Source organism: Fragaria vesca, linkage group LG6 (genome assembly GCF_000184155.1).
Source record: "Fragaria vesca subsp. vesca linkage group LG6, FraVesHawaii_1.0, whole genome shotgun sequence".
Lineage (NCBI taxonomy): Eukaryota > Viridiplantae > Streptophyta > Magnoliopsida > Rosales > Rosaceae > Fragaria > Fragaria vesca.
The window spans coordinates 37,459,228-37,478,553 of record NC_020496.1 but is presented as its reverse complement, the minus strand read 5'-3'; the positions used below and the strand labels follow the sequence as shown (position 1 = coordinate 37,478,553).

Here is a 19,326-nt window from a genome sequence, read left to right as displayed (position 1 = left end):
AGAGAGAGAGAGAGGACAAAACTAGAATAATAAAAAATATGTGATATTAGAGAGAAGGGTAGAATGGTTATGTAAAAAGTGTGAAAATACACTTTTTTATCATTTAAGATGTTATGAGGTGACTGTTTTATCATGTAACATGTTTTAATGGTGATTTTTTTATCAAGTGGAACATTTGAATACTATTTTATCATTTGTACTTTTAAATGGTAGTTTAGTGTTATAATTCCTAATAATGGTGAAACTAAATGTAGGGAGTGGAGGATGAAGAACGCCAAGGCTCTTCATGCAATCCAGAATTCTTGTAGGGCTGATGTCTTCGGTTTTATCCGTGGCACTAGGTCGGCCAAGGATGCGTGGGAGACTTTGGCAAAACGGTTGAAGCTGAAAAACAGAGGTCAGTACATTCCCTTTAGTTAATTATCTTGCGAAAATGAATAATAATGAAAGGAAAGAATGCACTCACATCGATCCCATTGATCCATCTGTGAGTAACTTGGTATATACAATTGGTCTCCTTTTATCATCGCTTTGATATATTTGACATATATGTGCAGAATATGTAGATATCGTGGGCATGGCAGCCACACTAGTCCCTAGTGCAATGATCAATCTTAAGCCACTTAACAAAGACAACTACGAGCACTGGAGCTTTTGGGTGAGAAAATACTTGCTGGCTGAAGATTTGTGGGACGTTGTCCAAGGCACAAGTGAACCTCAAAAACCAGAAGACGGGGAAGGGGAAGCTGAATTCATGGCTTGGCGGAAAAATAATGCCAGGGCATTGCATGTTATCACCATATTTTCCGGGCAGGATGCTCAGTCTTGTATTAGTGACAGTGAGATGGCGAAAGATGCCTGGAATACTTTGGCAGAAAAGTTCAATCCTCCTCAAATTTTAGAAACTCCAGGTACACTTATATATCTCTCATGATCGATCAATATAATGGGAAAATACTGCTCTATTGACCCCAATTAAAAATTACCACCCCCTAACAAAGATTTTATTTTAAATGAAAACACAGCCAAGCAAGCCTATATATTATAGGTGACTAATTTTGGTGATGCTGATCACCTGGTTTAGGGTGAAGTAGAATGTTAGCTGCTCTTTGAACACTCGGTCGGTGTTCACGTGTAAAACAAACAAAAGGTATTAGTCTAAATGAATAAAAACCTGATTGGTGAGCCATGACTTGATTGGTTAAGTAGCTTAACTCTCAAAACTGAAGTCATAAATTCAACCATTATTCAAATATGTAAAAGTGTGTGAGTTACTTAAATTTATATATATATATATATATATATGTATATTAGTAAAAAAACCTAATACAAGTACTAAACAAATAATGATTTATTTGTAGATGTTGGTACTTGATCCTCAGCAGGACGTCATTCCACATAATCTTTAGTGTAGTATGCATGATGACATATCAGTGATCTATTACTGGTTCTACAATCACTTCGTATTATGTCTCAGCTTTAAATCAAGCCAACTATTTTTTTATCACATAAAATTTGTACTTTTATTGCATGATGTTTAGAACTGAGGCCATGATGAAAAGAATAACCATTTCATTTTCAGAAGAGGATTCTCAAGTTGACTTGAGTGACGACAGCAACTCAAATGAAGGTGATGCCGATTCGGAAATAGTAGAGTATCAAGGTATTATGCTCGCTCTTCACTATGATTTTTGGCAGTATTACTAGTCTTTTTTCCCCTGAAAGTCACATTGTTAATTACCATTATTAACACATGGCACGGCTAGCAGCAGACTATAGACCTTTCTTCTGGAATGTGCGGAGCGGGGAATGGGAGGCAGCAAAGGAGTTTATTAATCAACATCCAGAGGCAGTAAGAGCAAAAGATCAGAGTAACGGCTGGACAGCTCTTCAACTCGCTATCTTTTATAACAGGGTGGACGGTGTAAAAGAGTTACTGCCGTTGATGAAAAAGAAAGATTTGGATATAGTACCAGCGAAGGAACGGTCATCATTTACTGCTCTTTCAATGGCTATACATAACCGGGATACAGAGGATGCGGTTGAAATTGTCAAGTGCATAGTTGAGAAGAACAGGAAACTACTCCTTCGTGTTGTCCATCCTTCCGCGAATGCTGTTCCACTCCAGTATGCTCTCGATCGGGACAAACCAAAAATGGCTCGTTATCTTTGTTCTGTAACTCCAATCGAAAAGCTGAAGAGTAGGGATGCCGCTGAGCTTGTTTCCACGTGTTTGCGACTGAAACATTTAGGTACAGACGTATGTGAGAATCAAATTTCATATGTTTGGCAGATCATTACTATAGCATGCATTTTAATTAATTTTTTCTCCTCATATGTATGCATGTGTTGTACTGATTCCCTCTTTCACACTACTATAGATATTTCGTTGGACTTACTGCAGCGTTTTCCAAAGTTGGCCATTACTAAAGACCACTCCGGTGAATCCCCTTTGAACGAATTAGCAAGTACGCGTGTATTATTCTCAGATGCTAGTCAACTGGGAATATGGAAACGATTGATTTATAGATGTAAGTAGTGCTGCTTTTGATCTCTCCTCTCTTCCTATAAAACTAATATAGACACACACACTAGGTTCCAAGTATATTGTGTTTAAACATCACTGACGTATGTATGATAGGGTAAGACATGGTGTGTTAATGCATGACATGTATAAACTTTGTTTAAAAATTGTAAATTGAGTTCTCAAGTATTATATGTATGACAGGGTAAGACATGATGTATTAATGCATGACATGTATAAATTTTGTTTAAAAATTGTAAATTGAGTTCTCAAGTATTATGTAATATTAGTCCTTAAATTGGTAATATGAGTCTTTAAATGTGTAAATATTGAGGACCAATTAATGTAAATTTTTGATCAAATGTGCAAAGCGTTTCAGCCAGAGAATTTCAACTACATGCAACGTAAATTTGCTGAAAAAGCAGTCTTCCAAGCAGTAGAACGAGGACATGTTCCATTCGTAAGAACATTGATATGGCGTAATAAAAGCTGGTGCCTTGCCATCACTAATGAACATGACAAGACCTTGTTTCAATTTGCTGCTGAGCATCGTCAAGACCAAATATTTGACTTGATACGTTACCCGTTTATTACTAAAAAAGAAAGAGAAGAAATTCTAAGTAGAAAAGATAAGTTTGGGAATAACATACTGCATGTGGTAGGGAAGTTGTCCCCATTAACACAGATTGCTCATGTTCGAGGTGCAGCTTTGCAAATGCAGTATGAACTACAATGGTTCAAGGTATATATTAATTCTCTTATATGTTTCCTTCATTCCTTGTGTTACAGAAAATAATAGCTTAGCTGTTCAAGGCTAAGATCATAAATTAGTGAATTACTTCAGCAGTTCACCTCATCATATCTCTAAGCCTAAGGTTTTGTTGGGTGAAATGCAGAAGGTGGAGCGCATGGCAAGTCACAAAGATCTTAATTGTATAAATTCTGATGGTCTCACACCCCGTGAGGTATTTACTATAAACCACAGAGATCTGGTGAAGGAAGGAGAAATGTCAATGAAAGAAACTGCAACTTCTTCTTCAGCACTTGTAGCTGCTCTTATCATTACCGTTATGTTCGCAGCAGTAGTGACAGTTCCTGGTAGAATTAATGGAGAAACTGGTATTCCCATATACTTAAACACCGATGCATTCAGGATTTTTATAATTGCAGATGTTATATCCCTATGCTCTTCCACAACTTCAGTAATGGTGTTCTTGGGGATCCTCACTTCACGTTTTGCTGAAGAAGATTTTCTCACATCCTTACCAACAAAATTGATAATTGGCTTTTTATCCCTTTTTCTATCTATCGGGTCCATGATGGTTGCCTTTGCTTCTGCCGTTTTCATTATGCTCCCAGGAAGACCATCAATTGTGATTCCATCTATTGTACTCGCTGGTGTTCCAATTGCTTCATTCCTATGGATGCAATTTTCATTCCTTCTTGAGATCATTATATCTACTTATGGATTGAGTTTTCGCTCAATGTACTGGAGGCTTAAGCGGTGGGCTTGGACGCTTAAGCGGTGGGCTCGGAGGATTTACAGGAGGTTTTAAGCAGTTTGTTGCTCCAGTTAACCAAGGTTCAAATCCTTGCTTTCACTGATCATTTTATTTCTACAATGAATTAATTCAATTGTTAATGAGGTTTGACACATTAATTAATAATGGATCTGTCGTTACATTCAACAGAAATGAAGTATTAACTATGTATATGTAGAACGATATAGGTTCTATGAACAAACTTCCAAAGAAAAGTCGAGTTTGATTGAAAATGGCGGAACCAAGCCATCTACCGAATGAAATACTTCAATTGGGAGGGGATACATGTAGTTAAAACTTGTTAAAACTTCATACACAAACAAACTCCAATTAGAGAAAGGTTTGGGAGATGGTAAACCCTCAAGTTTTATCGGCTTGTGTGATCAAAACATTACAAAACCAATGACTTATAATGTTACATATTACAAAACAGATTACATAAAAAAGGGTACAGAATCAAAAGTTTATGTTACATCTGCACAGTGTGCAGTTTGTTGATGTTGATTAGCACAAAAAACAGGACATGACCAGGTCTCTTTGATCTTATATTCCTGGGGGAGTAAAAGGAAAATGATCCCTTTCAGAAATTAAAGAGCATAAATCAGGAACATCTCGGAGACGAAATAAAGGAAACTTAAAACAGAAGCCAACTTCTCACTTGGCTGTAAGGATTCTTTGGTCCTAAAATACAAGACTAACTTTCTACCTCCCATAAGGATGATATCGACCACTACCAGCACCACCATATCCTCCTCTACTACTACCATAAAAGGAAGCTCCACTGCCACCTCCATAGCCACCTCCAAAGCCGGCGTCATAGCCACTCCCACTCCCGTAACCACCACCAGCTCCACCACCAGCACTTCCATATCCCCCATAACTCTCACCACCTGTCCCACCATATCCACCCCCACCTCCAAGATCATAACCTCTGCTATAGGCTCCTCCATAACGGCCAGCGTAGCCTCCTACTGAGGGTTCTCCCCTATACGCCCCTATACCGCCACCGCCATATACTCCATATCCACCAAACTCACTTCCACTATATCCTCCATACGCAGTGCCTCTTCCAGCATACGCTGATGCAGTTGATCTATAAGCACCTGCACCACCATAGCCTCCACCACCTCCAAATCCACCATAACTATCTCCATATCCACCACCATACGCCGGCCTAGAATCATTGTACCGTTTTGATGGGGGTGGGGGTAGGGTGGTTTGCTTCTTTGGCTCTGCCTTTTTGATCTCCACCTACAACGAAAAAACAGAATATCAAGCTTTTGGATTGATCATGGATGCATCTGGTGAAAAAAAAACACTTGACCCATATAATGATTCCGAGTTTCTTTTCCATAGTTGTAAATGGTTTTTAAAATCAGTCTCCAGAGTGAACATAACAGTAAAACTTTCAGTAATCTGCAGGCTGCTACTAATCTAAGCAACACTACTGCACATCATTGTAAATATACTTTTCATATCATCAACCCTAAACAGCTCAAGAGAAATTAAAAGATAACTGGAATAATATTGCCTTCATGAAGTCTTGCAAGTAGCTCATATAGGGAGCGAAACCTCAAGTTCCAGCATAGAACAAAACATGCAAGAAACCTATTGAGAAACAAGATACTAAGTTGCCCGTACTTTTAAGTTTTAAGGGACTTACATTCAATAGCTTCCCTCATAATCTCATATGAAGATAGTGGGACACACTTACGTACTATCGAGTCTAGCCTACAAATTGTATCACCTTAACTGACTACCATGTGATATTCAGCAGCAAATGCCGAAAGATAATGTTCTAACAAATACAATAGCTAATGCATACAAGTATTTTTGACGTCACACAACTAATAACATGATAAGGCCTTTCTTTCAGAAGACAGCTTACCTGAGCTCCAGCAAACTCAAGCTTGTTCCCCTTGTCCAAGAGATTATCAACTGCTTGCTCTGTCTCAAAGGTAACAAATCCAAATCCCCGTGAACGACCAGTGGAATGGTCCCGCATAATCTGATGTTCCTTCACCTCTCCAAACTGTGAAAAGAAGTCGCTAAACTCATCTGCCCATTCACAAGCAACACACATGTAAGTACTTCCACAGAAAATATTCAAACCTCATAGAAGAACACCAAACTGAAAAGAGAACTCACCTTCATTCACCGTTGTGGGAATTCCTCCCACAAAAATCTTCTTCGTCTTGAAGTCCTTCGACCCCATTGCTCCCCTCGGTATTGTCCTCTTGATCTCCACCTATCAAACGACATAAAGCAACTCAACTCAACAACCGAACAACTATATCAAGAACAAAGTACCACACAGCTCAAAACTCGACAATGCATAAAACAACAAAGCCCCTACTTGCTTGCCATTGATAACATGAGTCTCTTCTATGACAGTATCAACCACAGAAGGGTCAGCATACGTCACAAACCCGAACCCCCGGGGCTGCCCGGTTTTCCGATCCTTCATTATAACCGAATCTATAATCTCCCCATAATTACCAAAATGCTTCACAAACTGAGCTGCATTGCCACAAAACCACACAAAAAAAATCACACTCCCAAACTCACAAAACTCTAAATCAATAATCACAAACATCAATACGAAACGCAATCAAACTCAGAATTCAAATTCTACCTGTAGTGGTCTCTCTCGCCAAACCCCCTATAAAGATTTTCCTACGGGAATTAACACAAAGTAGCTAGCTGAGATTCTAATTAGGTTTTTCCCTAAGCTTTTATTTACAAAACGGCGTCGTTAGGATGAGAAATTTACCCAGGGCTGGCGCCGTCGCCGGTGTGAGGCTGAGACTGATGAGACGACTTGTAGTCTTCGTCCTCCGCCGCCTCAGCTCCTCTGTGGCCTGGCCGGTCAATGTCGTGAGCTTCTACGTCATGGTTGGCATCGTTAGTGTGCGAGTCCATGGCTGGTTTCGAGTTTGAAAGAGAGAGAGTAAAGCTATGAAGAATAAGAAGAAGAGGGTTGGAGAGCTTAGCCCTAACAGAGAAAGAAAGAAGAGAATAGAAGAAGTGGCTCTATTTCTATAAGGAGTAAAAACTAAAAAGCAATAAATTTCGAGCTTTGTTTTTTTTTTGTTTTTATGTTTTTTTTTCTTTAACAAAAAGATTAACAAGTCACGTCACGACACAAAATAAGTTCAACACAAGTTATTAAGTCCGTAACCATCACAGGGGGTAAGAGTTTCGGTTCAAATCCCGCCGACATTGATTGAAGTTTTATCCCAATCTCTTAGTGGCCAAGAAGAGGATACCTTACAACATGATCTCCCGACATTTAAGAAAACCGTGTGATTTCAATATGGTTGGTTTTAATGAGGTAAACACAAATCTCTTTTTTCTTCTCTAATGAGGTAAACACAAAACTAAAAAGAAAAGTCTCAAAGACTGAATGTTACTTAATCGAAGGTTACAACAAGAGATTGATACGAACTGACGATACAACCCGACCTAATAGCTTTAGAAGGACTCAACTCAGCTCCAGAGATTGATCCAAGAGGTGTTTTAAGCTCTATCGAATCAGTGATGCTTTGAGAGGGAATGTTCTGTTACAAAAGAGAAGAGGCTATGATAAACCAATTACCTACATTCATTCACTTTGGCATTTAACAGAAGTAAATTCAAACTCAAGTCTTACGGCATAATGCTAGGGATTTTCATGCAGCAGTTTTGGTTAGATATACAGACTAACTACATTGGACCGGCCTCATGTACACCAAAATTTTGACAAGAATGCCCGGCTCCGAGCACTTAGCATTTTACATGGTACATCTTTCTAAGATTGAGTTTCCTATCTAATCTGTTAATATGCAGTACGAGAAACTAGAAAGTATTTTGTGGGTTAACCCTCCTTCGTGGCTCTCGCCTGTAGTATGGGGTTTCATCTATCGTCCTCCTCACATAATCCATGAAGGGCTGAGGTGTTCGAGGAGACAGATCACTCACATCGGCAGGGCTGCCACGTTCAGGTGTGATTGGGGCTGCCATACTTGGAGTAGCAGGAGCAACCGGTATATGAGATCTATCAGGCTTGTCAGAATAATACTTGAAGACTACCACTATCAAAATCAGTATTGCAAGGCCTCCGAGAACGGTTGGCCAAAATGTATAACTGATAGTGGTAGTTTCTGATGCTGGTGTCTCTCCAGGGTCACTATTGACGTAGATTTCCACACTTTGACCTGCATGAGACAAGTCATTTTTGTTAATCTTCTCGTCTTTGCCTGTCTTTCTCAATCACTCATTCTTTAACCGTTCCTAAAGTTCCGTTTCAAAACTTAGGACCAAGATTGCTCACCATTGGATGGGAGTGTGATGAAAATTGTATCTTTGAATCTCTTGGTACCTAGCATTCTGACCTGAAATGGACAAGAACGACAATCCCAGAAAGGATCAAAATTCAACAGATAGACATAAAACCAAGCAAGCATTAAAAATAGTCCCTGGATATTTGTCCCAACTGCTAGTTTATGAAGATCTACTCATGCTTTTTGGATCAATTAAGTACAATTTCTATGTGTTAAGTAGATCAGGATAATGCAGAAAAAACTTGAACAATGGAATCATTCGAATTAGTTTCAATATCTTGAAACCTTTCACTCCATCCTGAAGGATAAGTTTTAACTTTTAAGTGTGTACTTTTTCTTTCTTTCTTTTTTTCTTTCTTTCTTATCACAACTGTAAAAGAAGCGTTGTTTCATAACATCCCCATAAAAATCCACAACCATACCAATACTACTCATATTAACACTTATCAGCAAATCGTATCTAACATATGACTCACCTCATACTTTGCACGCCCACCGATCCCAAAACCTTCTTTATGGATGGGAGTAACGAGTAATAAATCCCGGTCATGCCAATAAATTTCAACATCTACGATAAAAAGACAACAAGTGAGATCAGAATTCAGCGCCACCAGTATGGTACCAGGGGAGAGCCACCACAAATGTGAGGCTGGCAGAAAGTTCAGGCTTCTTAGAGCTTACCTGTGTTCCCCAGAATTGTGATAATAGTCTTGTTAGAGTCTGGAGTCAGATTCAACTGGACTGAATCCTGAAACATTCAAGCAACAACTATATCAAAGCGTAACACAATAATTTTAGTTTCATAAAATACAATCTACTTCAAACAGAGACCAAGTATCAGGAACTCATAAGTGCATTAAGTTTAACGTCTCAGAAATATTCAAAATGCATGCTGCTATACCTTGCCCATCTCCAACACAGAAAACCCTCCAACAAAAAGAGCAGATGCAGATCCTGACACATGATCAGCTCCTCTAAGTGAAGCATTGATGGAAACAGTTATATCTGGTTTCATCTCTTTGGACTTGAAACGAACCAAATGCTCCGGTGTGTAAGGGAAGAATAGGCAGTATGAGTTACCAGTATCAAGATCAATCCATGGATTTGAATACCTTAAGTCCATGAGAAAAAGAATATTAAAGCATGAAAAGGAATAATCAGTAATTACAGCCAAGCGACATAGTAGAGTAAATGAGAAATATACCCAACAAAAGGGGGGTCCACTCTACAGACATACTGGAGTCCCTTGGTGTTTCCAAATGCCTTAAACTTGTCGCTGTAAGGACAGAAAATGTGAGAAGATTAACAGGCAACTAACTATAGAAGCAAATCATTGTTGTTCATGTGAAAATGCATCAAGATATTGTTGATTCAAAATATTATGGTCTTACTCCTAGCGTGAACAACTACATCTAGAATCCAAAGAAAGAAATAATTTATTTGTGTGGGAATATTCAGTAATCAGTAGGATAATAGAGCTGTAACAAACTTTACTAATATTTTTATTATATATATGTATTTATGATGGTACTGTTAGGTTGTTAGAAATTCTTCTTCTCTATGTACATCCAACTTTATAAGTTTTGCAGACACAAACCTATAACCATGACTGAGTACTAGATAATTATTTTAGCAAACATCCTATGTCCATACAACATGTCACCTGATCTTCACAGAGAAGTTATATCCTTTAGTGGGGAAGGGAACATTTGTCAGTGTCTCTCTTGGAGCATCAACAGAAACAATATCATCTGTTAGCACTGTAACTGTTGTCCGCAACTTCATGCTTAACGCTTCAAAGTGTACTGTCCACAGGTAAGAAGTTATGAGTGCGAGCAAGGTCAAAATTATTAACTTGTGAACCACAACTAATCATACAGGCAAGATTCATTCAACTAATTTGTCCAAACCTAGATCAGAGTATAATGAAGGGACACATATGACACTGTCCTAATTAGAGATGCAGTTGGTTTTTTATTTACTCATACCTTGAGTTGAACCTTCCCCAATTACTTCAGCTTCTCCAGACAATGGGGAGACAGATATGACACTTTCATTGGCAGTGAGCCACCGGCCAGAAATTTGATCATTTAAACCTATCAAACCAAGGTAAACAGATGATAAATGTAATGGTAGTGAGTGAGAAATCAACTATTCAAACTTTATTTCATGGAGAGCTCACATGGAATATTTGTTTGGAAACACGAGTAAATGTTTGTCGAACGTGAAAGAATTAACTTTTTCTTGACATATTTGAAGCATGCTGCTACAAGGCAATATCTACACATCTTTACATCCAATTGTTATGCATGTACATACTCGGCTGAGAGCCTGAGAGCCAGAGAGTTATGCATGTACATACCCAACAACCAGAAATGAAAACCCACTATAGGTTTATGACATCAACTTGAAGCATGGGAAAGGTTAATTATTTGAACTTAAAGGAAGTAAGATATCAGACAATCTAAACCCGGCAGTACTGCACTCAACAATATACATGGAGCTATCTAAATAACAAAAAATTAGCACTCTGATTAGAACAAGAGCCAAAACGGTATACTCGAAAGGGTCCATCATAAGGCACAGTATCATAAAGACAATTTCTAATTTCTCCAAATAAGATAAATTGGAAAATGAAACATACATAGTATAATCATATATGTGTAGAATCTGCATTTTCTTTTTGGAAGTAAATGATGCAAAGAGTCAGAGACCTACCTTCTATACTGAAGTTAACATGGCTTCCAATATGAATAACTGGGTTCTGAGGATGTATATGCGCTCCCACTGATATCTAAAGAGAGCAAGTTTCAGTGGCATAGAGAGTACATGTGTGACAAACTGCAAAGGATTTCTAAAGAAGCAAAACAAGAACGCATGGAGCATATAGCACACAGCTTTGACATATTCTCTTTACAACCAACAACTTTTTTCTCAGTAAAGTTTTTTGTTTTTTGTGGTACTTTTCCAACACTTTCAGGGTTTTAGAAAGGGTTAAACATGTACCAGGATATAGTCGGACTTCAAGGGCATACTAGCAATGGATACTCGCACAAGAGCTCTACCATGTCGCATTGCCTTCAACCGCAATTTAGAAAAGGGGCAGTCAGAATAAGTGTTGTCCTTCCATTACTAATCACAATAAAAACATGCTGCTTATAAAAATATAACCTTCTTCACAGCTTGTCTTAAGAAGATTTTTTTCTTTTAAAGGAAATCAGATAATAAATTAGACCTTGAGATGAATGATTCCACTTCCACCGAGTGTCGTGTTTACAGACACAACATCAGGATTGTCAGTTTCAGCATCAAAGAGGACAATGTCATATGCTTCATGAAAACGGTTTCCTAGTCCAAGCAAAACCACAATAAAGACATGAGATTTAAATCTTAAACATATCAAGTAACATTACTTAACTTTCTTTTTTGTTAAGACAACCAAAATTACTTCATATAATTAAGACATTGATACCTAGTGCGTCCAAATAGACTATTGGAAGAGAAAGCTCAGCACCAAGAACAAGATTGACCCCGCGAAATGGTAACCAGTCATCTGAAATCCTTATTTGAGCCACCTCAGCAACTTTGACACAAGCAGCAATCTCAATTCTACCTGTCATTCGATCTTTTGCCTGAATGCATGCGAGATTATTACTTTCTGATGTCTTTATTCTGTCTCCCTCAATGGAAATAACATCTTTTTGCAGAACTTCATTTTTGTAAGGAACATTTCTCAATAAAGAATAGATGATAGTTCCTTTATGACTCTGAGTATCCCATTGGCCATGCAATTCCGAAGATAAAGGTAAAAGACTACTTGTGGTATAATGAGGAGGAAGAATCCAGGTTATTGGAACTCCAAGCGCAAGTGGGGGATCAGGCACCACCGATATTGATACCGAGGCATTGTAAATTCTTCTCCATGACTTAGAACCGGAAGATACAAATTCACATGAGAATGAAACTGCGACATTTGTTCTCCCTGCAGATCTTCCAAGCACTACTTTGATAAAACCAAGGTCTTCCTCACTAATATGGCTTGTAAAACGAAACTTTTCTGCATAGTCTAGTTGAGACCCATACTTTTCACTATTCAAGTGCTCTAGCCCATAAAAACTCAACACCTTTTCATCTTCTCCGCTCCAATGGTAATCTTGGCATTGCTCATAAACAGAAAACAGATCACCCTCAGAAAACACAGGATAAAGTGGCATTTCTTTGCCGACACCAAGCAGTTCACTTTGAGCATTCAATATCACCGAAGAAGGAACTCCCACTTTAACAGTGGTATATGCTCGACAGATCACAGTTTCTCCATTTTTTAAGACAGTGGCACTAATAGTAGTGTTCCCAGGTAAACTCGCAGATAATCGTCCTGAAGATCTATCTATTGTTGCTACTTCATCATCCATGCTCGTATATTCAACATTTACACCCAGTGTTGGGCCTCCCTTTAAAGTAAGCACATAAGATGCACCAGGTACAAGGAATATATCATGGGGGTGAATCTCTGGTGCTGCATAGACTTCCACCATTATTGGTTGACTGAAAATTTCATGCCCAGATTGCTGCATAGCACTGACAAAGAAAGTTGTGATCCCAAGATGAGAAGCAAAAATCTTAAATTCTGGGACATTTATGTATCCACCACCTGTGTTTGAATTAATATCTAAAACCTCAATTATTTGATCCTCAACATGCACTTGAATATTAATGTAGGCAAACTGATAAGAGTCAAAAGTTCTCCCATCACTGATACCGGCCACTATATCAATTGTCTGTGAATTCCCTTCCATAAGGCATATAACTTCTGGTGATACAATCTTTATCCAGTCGATCTCGGCAACTTGCACCACAGCAGAAGCTGCAAGTGGAGGAGCAAGCCCAATATCCTTAACTGTCACAAGTGCAGTCCCCAGACCTTTAGGAGACAGCACCAGTTGTGAGCATTGTAAATCGGTTGGGGGTTGAATGACTTCTACTACCTGAGAATCATTTACACCAACTTTCAAGAAACAGCTCCCACCAGTAATTGCCAGGTTTACCTTGGCATTGGGATTGAAAACTACCAAATGAAACTCTGGACTAATCCTCAATGTAGACACAAGTTGCAAATGGATAGCATCTGTAAGAGCATTCTCTGAACTCTCAAGGTGATGACCCATGGTATTGTAGAAACCGATAGCGGTAGCACGAACAATACACACTCCCGACACATTTTGCAGGCTCAAAAATTTTTCCCAACTGTATTTTGGTCTCTGTAAATTATCAGCATCATCCCAATAGGCCAGCCCATCACAACTGTTAAGTTCCCACTGCAAATGAAGAGATGATGAATTTCCAAAAGCTTCTCCATTACTACTAATGCCAACTGCAGCTAATCTAATGGTGCGGTTATTTGCCACTGTAATGGGAGTGACACGAATTCTTCCTGAACTACGGTCAGCCTGAATTGCTGTCCTTATAACTTCAAGATGATTTACAGGTTCATCAGCTATCATAACAATCGAGGTAGGAATGCTACATATAAGAGACATCAACACGTCAGCCACTGCAGGCATAGGATGGTCTTCCCCAACAAGATTACCACGTTTGAAAACAATATTATAGGTTCCAAGCATCTCGCATGAAACCCTGTACAGACTCCTATAGGTCTCAGATAATCGTTGCACAGAAGCACCATCATCAGTGTGACCATGTTCTTTATTTAAGATTTCCACAGTTTCCACAAACTCGACACCAATCTTCCACTGTTCGGGACCACCAAGAAGCATGATATCCAGACACGTTCCAGGCACAAGGTACACTTTATCCAACTTTACCAAAGGATTGTCAGTTTCTGTTAGAGCCAAATCAAAAAAGTAACCACCATAATGATTTCCATCACCAGCCTGACGAACATTAAGTGGTGGATATGCCCCAATAAGTGAAGATGCTTTTAAGACAATAGGTCCATGAAAAGAGCTTCCAGAGTTGTGATATTCATTAGGTAATGTAGCATGAAGAGTTGCTCGACCAGAAGCAGAAGCATATAACTCTGCCCATGAACATGGAGCACCATAACTTGATGTATGAAACTCAGCACTCCCTAACATGTGTAAATCAGCTGCTTCTCCTTTGACGATGTTGAAAGGCCCACTCCCTACCTTCCACCTTACGATGGAACTGAAAGCATCACATCTATAAAAGTAGGCACCTGCAATAAAAGATAAAATATGAACTGTCAACACCCATTAAAAAACTTAAAGGTTGCCAGAAAAACAAAACTAAAGTAGCTTGTGGCTCTAAAGTATATAGCATTACCATTTGATGCTTTCATTGTTACAGCAGCTTGAAGATGTGATCCTACAACAGTCTCCACAGGGAAGTTAGGAAGCATGGACATAGATGTGGGGACAGAAACTTCAATGACCACCTACAACAGAACTGAACTTAAAAATCTAGGATAGACAAGGAAGACAAATAAAGGAATTTGAATATAGCATTTGAGGCTGGGGGTCCAGATGGGTGTGTGGAAGAATCTTGATATCAACCATTCAGTTGTCCAAAGTACAAAACTTCAAATCAATCAAGCAGGAATTGACAAAAGCATGAAGCATAAATAATTATATAAACAAATAAAGTAAGGAGCAAGTCTGCATATACTCAGACCTACGAGGCAAAAGAAGAAAAACTAATAGATTGAGCTGATTATATTACCTCATCATAATTGAATGAATCGAAAATGGATAGCACTTTAATGGTAGCTTTACCAGGCTTCTTAGCCTGGACAACACCAGAAGCAGATACAGACACAATACCCATGTCTGAGGAGTACCACTTGTAGTCTGTCGAGGCTTTTGCACAACCTGTGTAATTTAGTAGTGTTTAGAGCATTTAACCAACATCTCGGTATCATATGCTAAAAGAATTTGAGCATCAAGAACTACAAACCTCCTGAAACCTTCAGCTCGACCTCCTGATAAATAGAAGGGACCCAAGGAAGGAGAATGGTTGGAGAAGCAACAGTTTTGTTCAAACTGAACTTCACTTGATCACATATAGTGAGTTCTTGCACAACCTTGAGAACCTACAAGACAACGAGCCAACTTAAGCAAAAAAAAATCTTTGAGAACATTACAGAGAACAGATGAGCAACCCACCCACCCGAAAAAAGATACAAATCAGAAAGAAAATAACAGCTAATAATGAATATTACCTCCTTCGTTTCATCTAGAGCACTAAAGTACGTCAATGAAGCTGTCAATTTTCCCTGTCCCCATGAAGTTGCTTTTAGGACTACAGAATTCTGCCAGCTATGTTTGACTGCAATATCATCTGATACAGGAAAAATTTGCCAATAATCTGAATGGGTTTTGGACAGCTTTAGATCATCATTCTGCAATCAGTTAAGGAATTTCTTAGCAGAAGGTAGCCAAAACCATAATGAACTCTTATGAAGTAAATTAAAGAAAATAACAGAATTCACCATAATAGAAAAAAGGCCGTGCATCAAATGTGAAGTACGTTTGCAGAAATAAGGACCAAAAGGTAGTAATTATGAGTACACAATTCTATAACATTGTGCAAGATAAAGTACCACCAAAAGCGGTAGACAATGACACCTTTAATAATATACTTTTTCTATTTTGAGCTAAAAAGTTGATTAAGGACACTCGTTATCTGTAAGTTCCAAATGCATAACAACTGGATATATGATTATGCAAACAATGATCCTGGAAGAATGCATGTGTTACCTCTGTAATGTAAATTTCTTGTGCATCTGGCCCCTGGGAGAAAACCTTCATTTGAATGAGGTACTGATGACCAGAAACACCAAACCAACGGGTCATGGACGGAATCGCTTTAGTTCCTTGTACAGGATCACCAGAAGCAGAAAGAGGTGTCATGTATAAAGATAAAGAATCTGGCAGGACAACATTCAGTGAGGACACTTGTATGTGGCCAGTAACCCTTGTATCTTCAACTATAACATTTGTAACCCCTAAGCTCAATGCGTTTGTCAATCCTGACGTAGAGTCAACATTAGCAACTGAAGAGTTTGACGAAGACCATTGATGATGTGGAGACGGCAAATTTACCACTGCAAAGGTTAAAAGCCAAATCAAAAAAGGTAGTACAGTGGGTATCACCTGTTAAGCACTACAATAGCGCAGGTTTATACTTTATACCATCAAAAGAACGTCGAATCTGACAGGCCATAACTATGGTCATCAAGTTCAGATAATTAGACAAACACAGTGGAATAGACCTAAAAATAATAATTACTAATATACAGAACTAGAAGAAGGAATGAAATAGAACCTTGAGCCTTGTTCTCACGAATGACTTTCAGATTATAACGAACAGCAGCGCCAACAAGGACAAGTACAGGTGAGGGAGGTTCAAGTGACATGGCTTCTGCCACGGTTAGGACAATCTTATCAGCCATGTGCTTGAATTGTGGCTCAAGCAAATGCACAGAAACAATCTCATGCCCAATTTCGATTCCTTTTACAACATACATGTCAGAGAATACACCCTGTTCATGAAAGAAAAAATGTTAAATGCAAATTGATTAACCAGCTTGTTGCTTATTCACACCCAAAAGAAGTATGCTTACATTATCTTCAAGTTTTATTTGGACATCTAAGTCTCCACACAATCCACCACAGTCACTCAGGGGAGAGTCCTTAAGAGGAACATGAACGAGGTGATGTACATTGGTTTCAGATAATAGCTGCCACATGAATTGCAATCCCACCAGTGACGAAAACACATTTTCTGCAAGGAAAATGACAAATATTAAAGTTTACTGAACCAAATCAAAACTAAATTGAAGGGTAGACAACTATCAAAAAAAAGGTCAGAAAATGAATGTAATAGGCCAGCATCTAATGAACCTCCTAATAGTTTTAGAATCCTTGTACAACTTAGACAAGCAATGTATTTGATGTTAGTTGGTGCATGCTGTAAGCTAATCTATTGAACACAGAATATTTTCTGCATCATCACACAATCTTAAAGCAGGGCAACTGAACAGGCCAAGGTGATCTAGTATCTCATGGACCATGTTTAGCCGCTCTGCGTCACCCCAAGCTGTTTTTGTTTCCTTAAAGGTAACTCTAATCTCAACAGTATAAATTAATAAGAAACACAGCTCTATCTAAACTATAGGAAAATATATACTATACATATATATACACACACTCTTAGACACACAAACATAAAGCAGGATCATTTCTAAGTCGCTCTTTATAACCCAGAATCGCAAATGTGTGAAACTAAGAAGGGAGATGCAAACAGTATCAAGTAGAACTTAAACTAGGATTAAGTAACAACCCAACACATTACTCAAGACAATAAAAGAGGATATACATATTTATTACTTTGGTAACAAAAGGAGACAACAGGGATGAAAATGGGCATTAACAATTCAGTGCGTTTCAACAACTCAAAAAGATAATTCAATAGGCTCATATATATTGTGGTGATCAACATTATGAAAATACCTTCATCATCAAAGGCGCGGACTTGAAGAGTGGCAAGCCCATCTAAGTCAAGTTTAACAGAATTATGAAATATCTGGATTCTGGAAAGTTTGTCAATAAAAACTTTGCATCGAATCACAACTCCAGTATTAACATCAGTAGCATAAACAGCAGTCTCCTTCCTCCCACTATAAGGAGCAACAGACGTCAACCTTGCACTCGTTGAGCAGTGACCAGTTGCATTATATTCAGGCAGAACAGATAGAATATCATGATGATCCCACGACCTGCGACAATCAATATCGAATTAGGGAAAAGAAGGATATCCAGAGGAGACTGAATTGCATTTCAATATCAAAACTGATATCAAATAATCCAAACAAGTGGAAACACATGGTTCAATATCACTATTTTTTAATTATTTTTCAAAGTTTCTCTCTGACCAAACAGAGCTTCGCGGTTTGTAAATCTGATCAAAAGGTTATCAGTCCTAAACTCAACAGGGGCTAGTCAAACACAGCTTCATGAAACCACACTAAAAGCTTTCCTACTTACTTGTCGAAAACCAGTTCCATTTCAACTACAAAATTGAAACCAAATACCTAAATGACATAATCTTCTAGGCTTCATCACTTCCGTTCTTCTCTTCTATCCTTTCCAAATCTCATTCTAACCAAACAGAAAGTCTACGGTTTCGTTACTTCGGTTTCAATTCTTTCAAAATCTCATCTAAAGGTTCAATGCTCATCAATTTCAATCAAAACTTAACTATCTAATAACAGACCTAAAATTCTAGGGTTCAATACTTAGGTCCTAACCAAACATAGCATCAAGCTCGCTCAATTTCACTAAAACAAAGCTCGTATCTACTAGTGTACTACTCTACTTACCATTTGAAGCAGCCGTCGCTTCCCTGAAGCCTATACTCAACCGGATGCGTCATCTTCGGAGGCAGCAGGATATTGACGTCGGCGATGTGCGGACCACCGGAGCTCAAATGCGACGCCGTTTGGTCCGCCATGGTCAAAAGAATCAAACCGAGTAAAAACGCCAAGCTCGACATCTTCAAACGGCCGCCGAGTACTAGTGTACTAGAGCTCAGGGGAGCTTCGCATGCTAGGGAGATCAGCTTCGGCTTCACCCTTAGGGTTTTGAAAGAGGAGAGGAATCACAGTGACGACCCAAAAATCAGGGTTTAGGGTTTTTGGGGAGGGAAATGAGGGAGAAGAGGAAAGAAGTAATTTGATTCAGGTGGTGTGCCAAGTGTCGCGGCGTGATTGGGTGGCGAAGTTAGTAACATCTGGCAGGATATTGGACGTTCGATTCCTGGTGAGTCACGGACCGTGAGTAAAAATTTTTTTACTTTGGCGGTAAAAGTGTAGGTAGTTCCGACCACGGCAATTTGTTCGGTGAACCCTCAAGTTTATTATACGAGGCTACATTTTAGTTTTTAGTTGTTCGTCTTAAGT

General features: G+C 38.7%; 3 protein-coding genes across 3 annotated transcripts; 2 read left to right on the top strand and 1 right to left on the bottom strand.

Annotated features, from left to right (window-relative positions):
* The first annotated feature begins 1,753 nt into the window (after positions 1–1,753).
* LOC101301903 lies at positions 1,754–2,539 on the top strand. The gene is made up of 2 exons (XM_004306320.1): positions 1,754–2,252; positions 2,382–2,539. Exons 1-2 carry the CDS (start codon positions 1,754–1,756, stop codon positions 2,537–2,539), a joined length of 657 nt encoding a protein of 218 aa, XP_004306368.1.
* Positions 2,540–2,885: 346 nt separating this feature from the next.
* On the top strand, positions 2,886–4,080 carry LOC101301611. Its single transcript, XM_004306319.1, has 2 exons — positions 2,886–3,266; positions 3,421–4,080. Exons 1-2 carry the CDS (start codon positions 2,886–2,888, stop codon positions 4,078–4,080), a joined length of 1,041 nt encoding a protein of 346 aa, XP_004306367.1.
* Positions 4,081–4,576: 496 nt separating this feature from the next.
* LOC101304495 (nuclear pore membrane glycoprotein 210-like) lies at positions 4,577–19,069 on the bottom strand. The gene is made up of 26 exons (XM_004304606.1): positions 18,748–19,069; positions 17,879–18,144; positions 16,990–17,150; positions 16,692–16,908; positions 16,124–16,470; positions 15,586–15,765; positions 15,321–15,456; positions 15,087–15,235; positions 14,691–14,802; positions 11,860–14,583; positions 11,623–11,735; positions 11,394–11,465; positions 11,106–11,181; positions 10,376–10,483; positions 10,051–10,192; positions 9,592–9,663; positions 9,289–9,499; positions 9,069–9,123; positions 8,864–8,955; positions 8,378–8,438; positions 7,927–8,261; positions 6,701–6,764; positions 6,422–6,585; positions 6,214–6,313; positions 5,954–6,123; positions 4,577–5,316 (listed from the first exon to the last, which is right to left on the bottom strand). Exons 1-26 carry the CDS (start codon positions 18,918–18,920, stop codon positions 4,768–4,770), a joined length of 6,849 nt encoding a protein of 2,282 aa, XP_004304654.1. The 5' UTR covers positions 18,921–19,069; the 3' UTR covers positions 4,577–4,767.
* Positions 19,070–19,326: the final 257 nt, after the last annotated feature.

Excerpts from the sequence above, each read along its gene's own strand:
- LOC101301903 (XM_004306320.1), top strand. The coding sequence starts at position 1,754 with ATGGCACGGCTAGCAGCAGACTATAGACCTTTCTTCTGGAATGTGCGG. Across the intron at positions 2,253-2,381 it reads TTTGCGACTGAAACATTTAG|ATATTTCGTTGGACTTACTG; the intron begins GTACAGACGTAT and ends ACACTACTATAG.
- LOC101304495 (XM_004304606.1), bottom strand. The coding sequence starts at position 18,920 with ATGTCGAGCTTGGCGTTTTTACTCGGTTTGATTCTTTTGACCATGGCG. Across the intron at positions 9,500-9,591 it reads GTGGACCCCCCTTTTGTTGG|GTATTCAAATCCATGGATTG; the intron begins GTATATTTCTCA and ends CATGGACTTAAG. Across the intron at positions 6,124-6,213 it reads TCCCACAACGGTGAATGAAG|ATGAGTTTAGCGACTTCTTT; the intron begins GTGAGTTCTCTT and ends GTGAATGGGCAG.
- LOC101301611 (XM_004306319.1), top strand. The coding sequence starts at position 2,886 with ATGTGCAAAGCGTTTCAGCCAGAGAATTTCAACTACATGCAACGTAAA. Across the intron at positions 3,267-3,420 it reads ATGAACTACAATGGTTCAAG|AAGGTGGAGCGCATGGCAAG; the intron begins GTATATATTAAT and ends GGTGAAATGCAG.